Source organism: Pleurodeles waltl, chromosome 6 (genome assembly GCF_031143425.1).
Source record: "Pleurodeles waltl isolate 20211129_DDA chromosome 6, aPleWal1.hap1.20221129, whole genome shotgun sequence".
Taxonomy (NCBI): domain Eukaryota; kingdom Metazoa; phylum Chordata; class Amphibia; order Caudata; family Salamandridae; genus Pleurodeles; species Pleurodeles waltl.
Window position 1 is genome coordinate 258,199,179 of NC_090445.1, and position 11,334 is coordinate 258,210,512.

General features: G+C 44.9%; 1 protein-coding gene across 1 annotated transcript in view; it reads right to left on the bottom strand.

Moving 5' to 3' along the window:
- LOC138299622 (corticotropin-releasing factor receptor 1) overlaps positions 1 to 10,371 on the bottom strand; it is a 1,731,194-nt gene extending 1,720,823 nt beyond the window's left edge. The window contains exon 1 of the mRNA XM_069238054.1: positions 10,057 to 10,371. Within this exon, the coding sequence (XP_069094155.1) occupies positions 10,057 to 10,095 (39 nt within the window). The 5' untranslated portion in view covers positions 10,096 to 10,371. The remainder of the gene's footprint in view (positions 1 to 10,056) is intronic.
- Positions 10,372 to 11,334: the final 963 nt, after the last annotated feature.

Genomic DNA, 11,334 nt, shown 5'->3' on the forward strand with positions numbered 1-11,334 from the left:
CAGGTGTGCATTGTCTCACAGCACACACTTCTCAGAAGTGCAGAATGCAGGCACTCGTCTGGTAGAACCAGCTCTTGAGCAGTGCTGAATGCAGGCACTCATTGCCTCACAGAACCAGCTTCTGTGAAGTGCAGAACGCAGGCACGCTCATTGCCTCACATCACCAGCTTCTGTGAAGTGCAGAACGCAGGCGCTCATTGTCTCACATCACCAGCTTCTGTGAAGTGCAGAACGCAGGCACTCATTGCCTCACATCACCAGCTTCTGTGAAGTGCAGAACGCAGGCACTCATTGCCTCACATCACCAGCTTCTGTGAAGTGCAGAAGGCAGGCACTCATTGCCTCACATCACCAGCTTCTGTGAAGTGCAGAAGGCAAGCAGTCATTGCCTCACAGAACCAGCTTCTGTGAAGTGCAGAACGCAGGCACTCATTGCCTCACATCACCAGCTTCTCTGAAGTGCAGAACGCAGGCACTCATTGCCTCATAGAACCAGCTTCTGAGCAGTGCAGAACGTAGGTGTTCACTTGTCATCTCACAGCACCCACTCCTCAGAAGTGCAGACGACAAGTACGCATTGTCTCACATCACCAGCTTCTAAAAGTGCAGAATGCAGGCACTGTCTTGTGGAACCAGCTTCCGAGAAGTGAAGAATGCAGGCAATGGTTGGCTCATAGAGCCAGTTTCAGAGCAGTGCAGAACGCAGGTGTTCACTGTCATATCACGGCCCCACGTCTAAGAAGTGCAGAATACAGGTACATATTGTCTCACATCACCAGCTTCTGAGAAGTGCAAAATGCAGACACTCAATGTCTCAAGAACCAGTTTCTGAGCAGTTCAGAAGGAAGGTGTTCACTTGTCATCTCACAGCACGTACTTCTGAGAAGTGCAGACTACAGGTACGTATTGTCTCATCACCAGAAGTTCTGAGAAGTGCACAATGCAGGCACTCGTCCGGTAGAACCAGCTCTTGAGCAGTGCCGAATGCAGGCACTCACTGCCTCATAGCACCACCTCTTGAGAAGTGCAGAACGCTGGTGTTCACTGTCATCTCCCAGCACCCACTTCTGAGAAGTGGAGAATACAAGTACGCATTGATTCGCGGCACCAACTTCTGATAACTGCAGAATGCAGGTACTCGGTGTCTTACAGCACACACTTCTGACAGGTGCAGACTGCAGGTGATCCCGGTCTCACAGCACCCACTTCTGAGAAATACAGAATGCAGCTCCTCATTCTCACAGCGCCAGCTTCTGAGAAACGCAGAATGCAGGCACTCAGTGTCTCACGGTACCTGCGTCTGAGAAGTGAAGAGCACAGGTACTCACGGTCTCACTTCCTGGGAAGTGCTCAATATGTTCCCATTGTACCCATCGAGTCACAACATCCGCTTCCTGTGTGTGCAGGCGTTCACTGTCTCACAGCACCAGCTTCTGAGAAGCGCAGAATGCAGGTAAGCATTGTTTCCCACACTCACTGTTTGCTAAGTTCAAGTACAGTCCTCACTATGTCACAGCACTAGTGTTACAAAAGTGCAGGTACCCACTGCATCTACTGCATGTGTTTAGGTGCTCAAAGTATCTCAGTTCTTTCTCACAATATCAACTTTTGAAAAATGAATGTATTCACCATCCCAACATCACGTGCTTCTGAGAAGTGCAGGTACTCACTATATCTCAAATCACCTACTCAGCATGAGTGCAGTTGCACTCTGTCTCACATTACACGTTTCTGGGAAATGGAAGTAATCACTGTCCCACAATATCTACTTGGGCTGAGCACATGTACCCACTGTCGTAAAGCATCCATTTCTGAGAAGAGGGTGTTCTCATTCACAGCACCCACTTCTAAAATTCACATGCTCTCCGTTACCCAGAGGAATCATTTCAGAGATTCGCAGGTACTCACTGGCCCACAATCCTCACGTCTGAGGAGTGCAGCTATTCACTGATCCACAGCACCTAAACCTAGGAGACTCAGGCACTTACCAACTTACAGCTGCCACCTTTGAAAACTGTAGGCACATGTCTCACATTACCCACTTCTGAGGATCACAATTATACATTGACCCAGAGCACCAATTTCTACGAAGTGTAGGTACTCACTGCCCACAGCACCCAAGTTTCAGAGGCTCAGATACTCACTGACCCACTTCTGAGAAGTACAGGTTCTCACGTCTCACACCTCCCTGCTTCTGAGAAGTGCAGGTATTCACTGACCTACTTCTGAGAAGTACTGGTATTTATGTCTTACAGCACCTGGATCTGTGAAGTGCAGGTTTCAAATGCCTCATAATACCCAATTTCTGAGCAGACCCGGCGCTTCATCATAGCATCTAGTTTGGAGACATGGAGGCACTCACAGCCTCACATATACTCATGCTACGTGCATGTGTCCTCTTCTGATAAGTGAAGGTACTGTCTCGCTTCACTTGCTTCTAAGAAGCAGAGATACTCACTATGTCCCGGCAGATACTTCACATATATGCGCTGACTGTCTAAGGGCATCTACTGAGGATAAGTACAGGTTGTCACTGTATTAATGCACACGTTGTTTGAGGTGGTGCAGGTTTTCACTGTCTAGGAGCATCTACTTCTGAAAGTACAAGTGCTCACTGTTTCACGAGCCCTGGACTTCTATGAGAAGTGTTTGGACTCACTATCACAGCAAAGACCGATTTCTGGCAGGTGCAAGAACTCTTGGCATGTGCCCCTGCTGCCTCTAAGAATTGCAGTCACTGCATCAGTGTTTACATCATTCTAGAAACGGCAGTCATTCACCCCCAGTGTGTTTCAGAGAAGGTCAGGCACGCGCTGTCTCTCAGCTCTGACCTCATGAGAAGTTCACCTTCACACAGTCTCACAGCAGTCTTACAGGATTAGAGAGCTGCAGTAGACTGTTGTCTCCCAGAAAGGACTGAGGACAGGGGTTAACTGTCTCAAATCACCAACTTCTGAAAAGTGCAAGCAGTCAATACCTCGCAGCACACACTTCTGGTAAATGCTCGTACTCTGGACCAGCACTTAGCGCTGGAGGAGCCCTGTGAGACAATGTTTGTTGGCACTTTCCAATGACAATCTCTGTGACCGATTCCCTCACTACCACCCTTTAACAGTGCTCCTCAAGTCTCCATAACCACTCACTCTCACTGCATTTAATTAATTTTGTAGTGCCGCTCATTCCAATGTAGGGTGTCAGAGCACCTTACATTGCACTCACAGTACACAGAGACAACCATAAGTGTGTAAATCAGTGTATAAAAAGTGTTACATAACACAGAGCACTACAAGATATAGGAGTCACGTGTCACCCATGCTGGTAGGCTGTATAGTTCGAGTGCCTGGTCTGGAGAAGCACAAATGTAACACCATAGTTGGGGGTTCTTTTTAATAATAACTGATTTATACCCAAACTAACCCTTTTTTGCAACATTAGGATAATGAAAGATCGGGAAAAAAAATGATAACACTCTAACCTATACCTTGTTGAATGCATGCAGTTCTTTGATGACAGATAATAGTTTACTGTTCTCTATTAGGATTTTAACTTATAAACCGTAACAATACAAAAGTAGTAACCTACTGACCCTTTCGCATTATATGCACTTTGTGATCTGCATGGTTCATGTTCTTTGCAGGAGGCATATTATCCACCTGAGCTACCTTAAACCTTCCACTAGAGAAAGCTCTGAACTCTCTTGAGGAAGAACTTTCACCAGAGTTATCTTGACATTTTTATTGTTGCATGAACATTGCTGGAGGCAAGGAACACTGCATTAGGGGATTTTAAAACTATATTATACTTGCAAACATGCCCCCCTCCCAAAGTTAGCACCCAGTGCTGTGGCATGGCCATACTGCCCTAGAGCTGGCCCTGCTTGTACTTACCGTCTGAGTGAATTCATTTCTTTAAAAAAAAACTGCAGGAACTCGTTGTCTCACAGAACCCCCTACTGTTGAGTGCTGGCACTCACTGTCAAATAGTACCCCTTCCTATAGCACAGTTACTCATGACTTAACAGCTCCCATTTCTGAGAAGGGAAAGTCACAACTTACTCCCAGAAAGCCTTTTAGGCAGAAGTAGGCAGCACACATCACAAACTACTTGTTCTAATATGTGACCAGTATTTTTGCGATCAGTTTGGTAATTTGTGAACTGACCTATGTACTAATAGATTGGTTCACAAATTATCCATTCCTAGTGGATCACAATTGGACCTATCCCATGAGTATTAATAAGGTACATCGGAAGTTGCAACCCACTAGGAATCACAGCCATCACAGGGATGGTGGACTTTTGGGGTCACCAGACCAACTTGTCCGTGACTGCTCTTAAATACACCATTTTTATTTTAAATGCAACCCGATTTCCTTGAAGCATAACAAATTTCATTTTGTAAGAGTAGCTGTGGTCCCAATTATTTCAATTTAAGATAAATGAATGTGTTTACAAAATACAGATTTAAGAAATAGGCAGGTTGTACCAGGTGTAAACATTTTGTATTACTGTTCATTAAAAGCACACAGTCAATTCATCCGGTAACCCCCTTAAAATACCTCTAAAAATAAATAAATATGTTATCAGGATGTTTCAAGTGACTCCATCATTTAAAGTCAATACCAGCTTCAAAGCAGCCTTTGCATTTGCAGATTAAACATTTGCACACATTTACATTTCTTTCAGGCAAAAGACAACCTGGAAAGAAAGGCTTGTTTTTTTTTTAGCTGTCTGTCCCTCCCTCTGGCTGACAGCACAGAAAACACCCTCTCTCCCTTCCAATTCAGTTGAGGCATCCTACGTTTTGGAATTAACCATCCCATGAAGGTTGTCTTTCAACAAACAGCAGGTAAATTATTTTGTTAAATTAACAAAATATGGCAGGTGGTGCCCCACAGATCCCACCCATTTTGACCTCTGAGCTCACATGCTCACTGTCTCACGTACCCATTTCATGGGAAGTGCAAGTGCTATTCTACAAAGGAAACTTCAAGACTCTTTAAAGCTACCAGGTACTGGAAAAACAAAGGACATTTTCAATATTGTGTTATCACTCAGGGCAAGACTAAGACTAAAACTTGTCTTCCCCACGTACAATTCTCATGGCAGCTCCTCAACCCCAGAAGGATTTGTTCAATGTGCCGAAGACTGGAAGTGTCCTATTGTAATATATAAAAGGACTGCATGTTATATGTAGTATCCAATGTCAGATCCAGTTAGTGGGCACCCAATTATCCGTCCTCCAAAGACCATGGTGCTTTTCTGCCCGAACTGGAATCACCTTAAAATCATTATTCATCAATAATAATCGACAGTAGAGAAAAACATTTACTAACAAAGGTCATCATCACACCATGAGCCAACACACCAACCTCGTTCCAAATACAAAAATGTGCTTGAACTCCACACCTATACCATTCGTCAATGAGAGGAAATGCACCAGTGCTACAACAAGGCAAAGCAAGGAAGAATGCATATGTACTATAAAAAAAGACCATCGTTCAGGTACGAGAAATCACCCACCACTAAGTACCCCAATCAATCAATCAATCAATCAGGGAAATTGTAAAGTGCACTACTCGCCAGTGAGGGTCTCAAGGGGCTGCGGGGGAGGGGGGACTGCTACTGCTCGAACAGCCAAGTCTTGAGATGTTTCCTGAAGGTAAGGAGGTCCTTGGTCTGACACAGGTGGGTGGGAAGACCTTCATTTAACTAGCAAAATTCAACCATCCCATTCAAATACCAAAAACCTCCCATTGCACCAACACACTTGTCCTCCTTCAAACACTAGAGATACACACACAAACATTTCACAGATACTTTCTCAATGAAGCCCGGTGCCAACAAGCAACAGTGAAGTATTCTCAAGGGTCAGAAGAGAAAACACACTTCATCACTCAAACCACTTTCAGGTGCCAGAAATACAACATTGCCTCAAAATCATATGTTCCTTGAGTACCAGAAATGCAACATTGCTATAAAACCCACCCCATTCTCCAAGTACCACAATTGCACCTATGCTGCAACAACTAAACACTTCTAATGCCATACAAGCATCAGCATTATTTCACCCAATCATCCATCAAATACCAAAATCAATGTGTACTCTTATTATCAGACTTACATGTATTATCAAAAATAAATCCTGCACTCAAACCCCCAGTTCGTCAAATATCCAAAAATTAACTCTTCTCTCTAACACCCTCATCCTCCTTCGTGAACCAGAAAACAACCTCTGCTCCAACACCGAGACCATCTTTTTCAAGTGACAGAAATCACAGTACACTTCTATGCACGTTTACATGTAGAGCGCCTTCAAACACTAGATACCAATATCTGCTTCAACTCCAAGATCCGCATTCAACTGTTAGAACTAACAGTACACTTCTGTATTAAGATCCAACTTCAAGTAGCAGAACTCAACCTCTGCTGCAACACCCTGACCTTCACGTGGCAGAATTGAAAATACAATCCAACACCCAAATCATCCTTCAAGTACAAGGGTCCAACCTAACTTTCAAATCAGGACCTACCCTCAAGTGCTGTGAATGATAATGCATTCCAACACCAAGATCCTGCTTCCAGTATCAGAAACCCACTTCAGCTCCAACACCAAGACAACAGTTTAAATCCCAATACTCTCCAAACCGCAGGTCATCCTTCAAGCACCAGAAACAAACCTAAGCTCCAAACCGAGGCTTTCTTCAAGTGACAGAAAAGATAACACACTCCAACACTGAGATCCCCCTTCAAGTGCCAGAAACCAACCTCTACTTCAACAGCAAGACCCACTCTCAAGGGCCAGAAAGGATCAAATACTCCACTACCCGGGGAATCCTTCAAGTATGAGACACAAACCTGGGCTTCAACACATGAATCTCCTTCAATTACCAGAAATGACTAACTCCAAGACCCATATGCTCCTTCAAGTTTAAGAAGCACACATTAAACCTTATTGAAGTTCCAGAAAAGCAAAGCACCCCAACACTAATATCCTTCAAGCAATAGAGAGGCCCCAGTCCTAGTCGACACCTGTCCTTCTCCAGGTACCAGATATCAACTGCATTGTAACGTCCAGGCTCTTCTACTTAAAAAATAACAGTCTGTGCTAAAGCAAACAGGGGTGAGTAACAACACATTTTTAATAATGTCGGGAGCTGCAGAATTATATCAGTTTGCAAAAGTAAATTACATATAAGAATAATTTGCCAGGTGTATGGATTTTCCACAACCACAAGTGGAGGTTTGGAGCTTGAAAGTGGGTTTTCCCAAGGGAATACCATGGGAGCTGGTACAAGGAAAGTGACGATCACGCACAAAGTGACGACTTTGTGGGCATTCACCAACATTTACTATGACTCATACTAATGCACTGAAAAAAGACATCTGACTTGAAGCAGAATGATACATATGGGAAAATAAAGCCATCTTCGTTTTTTTCAGGAGGGATATTTGAAGAGATCCCTTCATGTGTAGGAATGTGCTGCAGATGAAAAAGACAGGGAAAATGCCCATGTAATTGCACATTTACCCTACCGTTGTGGCTGGAGATTTTTCACTCGAAGGGTAATTTGTGTGACTAGGTTTAGGAATAACGTGTTACACATATGTGTCGTAGCTTTCCACTTGTTATGTCAGTGGGGTTTGTGAATCCCCTATAGTTCGGAAGAGCACATCTTTCTCTTTGTGGACTTCTGCATTTTTGTAACTAAAATTCCAAAATTACCCGGCGTTCCAACACTCAGCCACTGATTCCTATACTATAACAAAATATCCACTTGATATTTAACACCAGGCGCTCCTTCGAGTACTATAATTAAAACCGTATATCAAAATGTAGGCTCCTCCTGAAACCCCATATATCACTGCATACTAAGCTCCGTTATTAAATGACAAAAAAGCAACCTCTGCAACAACATCAACACCCTTTTATAATAACATAGAAACACCTACTCTCCAACCCTCAAAGCTCGGTGCAAATGCCAAAATTCCACCTTTGCTAAATTACCTTACCTTAAAATGCCAGAAATAACACCTGTGCCAAAATGTGTAGACCCACCAAACACTAACCTGCGACTCTGTTTAGACCATCCTTCAAAAACAAACTTTAACCTACACCCCTTCTAGAGCCGCCTTTTAAAAGCACGCCTTTCAACACAGTCCTGTTACTCAGAGAAATGCGGCTGCGCTTCAAAACCAGGGCCTTCCAGCAAATAAGGAAAATCTACAAACACAACACGCAGACCAACTTTACTACCAAACATCAATCAGCACCCCAGAACCAGTGAGCAATTCACATCACTTTACGTACAAAAAATCTGAATCTATGAGGTGTTCAATTCGCAGATGGCTCAAAATGCACTGCTCAACTTGAGCTGGTTGGCTGCAGGCGGGGGTCGCCGGCACTCATTTTGGGGTACTGGCACTTTTTTTTCTCATAAAACTTACACCCACATAAAGAGAGAGAGTAAGACAAAAGAATGAAAGATAGAGGACGAGAAAAACGGAAAAACAGTGAGAAAGTGCGAAAAAAGGTGGACTGAAAAATAACCTGAAACAGAGAAACAGAGTAGGGAGTGTCTGATGGTAAATAAAAGTAGCGTGCAGTGGAATCATGGCTACGCAGCCTTGTTATTCGGCATCCCTGACATTCAATAGCATCACCCACGGGCTTCTGAGCAAGACTTTAGGCCCTGGCACTTATTCTTTTACAAATTAAGCCCGGTACGAATGACTTCAAAAAATCTGCCATGGGGGAAGAGTTTTCACAGTTATAAGTGCAAAGAAGGACGTGGCATTCTGTGTTCACAAGAGTGTGTAGTGGAGATCAAATGTGGTGCACATTCATCACTCTGTGGGTGTTCATAACCAAATACAACTGCTTTTCACACACTCATTTCAGTTTTAATTTTACACCTACTTCAGGTAGTCGTAAGTGGTGTAACACGGAGGACAAACATCTCTATTTTTGCAAGGACCTAAGGAAGAAGGAGTGTCTTCACAAAAGATAAGTGTTCCATGTGAAAAGGGGAAAATAATTTGCACCTGAACTTTTACGTTTACCCACAACGTTAGGGCTAACAGGTGTACGCCAGGAAATGTACTAATTCCCCTTGACTCCTCCATTAAATGTGAAAAAGCACTTGTGTAAGACCCCCCAATCTCCGTGCCAGAAAACCACCTTGTGCTCCAAGACTCTAATGCCTCGGCACTCTAAAACCCCGACGCAAATGTACGTGCCAGAAATAGTCCTGGGTTACAACACTTAGGACTTCCATAAAATCCTAACAATCAACCCGTGCTCCAACAGCCAGAGTGCACTGGGTCCTATCCTCCAAATACCTACACCCGTGCTCGAAAGCCATATATTCATCGCGTGTGTTTCAGTATTGGGACGCTCCTTTCAGTACCACAGAGCACCTGCATTTCAACACCAACAACCTTTATTGAGAACTATACAATCACCGCAGGCTCAACAGACTCTTCTTGAAGTGCCAGGAATACACCTGTGCTCCAGTGCCCATAGCCTCCTTGATGCAAAATACCCAGCACCAAACTCCACATTTCAGCCCACGCTGCAAGAAACCCCGTCAGAAGGTTTGACATGTCTCCACTCCCGCACACAGACCCTCCCTGGGGACACCAGACATGATGCTAAACTGCAACGCCAATACCTTCCTTCGACACCAAAAATCAAGTGGTCTTCAACACCCTCCCCTCCTGTTTGTTACCAGATGCGAACCTGCGCAGCTATAACCAGACACGCACCTGTGCTCAGGCCATCTGTTAACTTCCTTCGTGTACAAAAATCCTTCTTGCTGCCAAAATCTCCCTAAAACATGTCAACAGACTGGCGGCTCTAACAGCTATGGCTCTATCCACCTAGAATCTCCTGCCCACAAAGCGCTTGGCTGCAGATTGTTGTTTAGCGCTACATATTCACACATAGAGCGAACCAGCATGCCCCGACTGGGGGCTGGCAGGGATACATCACATAAACGCAAGCCTGCTCCAGAGCCCCTGGCCCCTGGGAAAGATTCCGTAATGAGACGCATTTACCTGAAGGAGATGAAGCGGAGACACCCGCCAAGGGACCATCGTGCTCTGCTCCACTGCCACAGTCCCGGTCCGAGGTCTGGGGAGATTATTCAATGCATGTCGCCGGTCCTGAGAACCCAAGCCGCGGCACTACTGCTCCTAGGTCCGCAAGGTCACCAGGACAGACTCCGGTCCCTGACGCCGAAGGGTTAATCCACAATCTGCCCCGTGCTAGTTTTCACATCTCTCCTGTGGTGAAGTTTCCCGCCAGTGCGGAGGTCTCGGCTGCAGAGGATGTGCTGAGGAGAAGCAGGTGTATTCCTGCTCCGGGAGTCTCCGGTCCCTTATATCAGCTCCCCCAGGCGGGGCTCCTCCCACGCCTACTTTTGGCCACCTTTCTCACATGGGCTCACTGTCCTCCAGCTCGCGGTTCTAGACACTCCTCCCCCAGCCATTCAACCATTCACCCACCCGAGCTCCAACTTCCCTCCCCTGGGACCCTAGGAAGAAGACGGCATTAGCCGCAAGTGAAAGAGTGGGAAATCGAAGGTAGGAGGTGGAACGATGGTACAATAAATGCTGTAAAAAGAGAGAAGGAGAGAGCAGGTAGAAAGATGGGGCAGGTGAGGCAGAGAGCAAAGTGGGCGGTGAAAGATAGAGGGAGAAGTGGGCGAAAAACGCAAAAGAAACAGAACAAGAAAGAAAGTCAAACAAGGAGAGGAAGAAAAAATAGGAAAATAAAACGAGGCGACGGGGTTAATAAAGAAAAATACAAAATCAGACAAGTAAATCTGAAAAGTGAAAAGAATGTCAGGGTGACAGATTCATACAAGGAGAGAACAACCAGAAGAGAAGGGGTGGCAGTGAGAGAAGGCGAAAGGGTGAAAGAAAGAGGGTACGAGAAAGAAAGAAACTGAGATTGAGAGAAAGAAAGAGAGGTAGAAAGAAAGGGAGGCGGGGGGAGACGAAAAGAGGGCGGAAAAGGCAAGGGAAGTTGAGTGACTGATTTGGAACATGTAAACAGCGCACATTTGCCAGATTTGGAGCCTTTAGCACTGGAAGGGGGACAGGTAGAATGGAAGGTAACAAAGCAAGCAAAGGTGAGAGAGCTTAGAGAAGAAAACACGTCAGATAATGAAAAGGTGAATAAATAACAAAGAGAAGGATGGTTTGGGGATGAAGGGGAGTAAATGAGAGAAAAACGGGAATACAAGATGTCAGTGAAAGGATAGTAGGACTGAGAACGGGTAGAAGGAATGGACGAACATAAATAACGTACGGAGTGAAGAAAGCAGACGG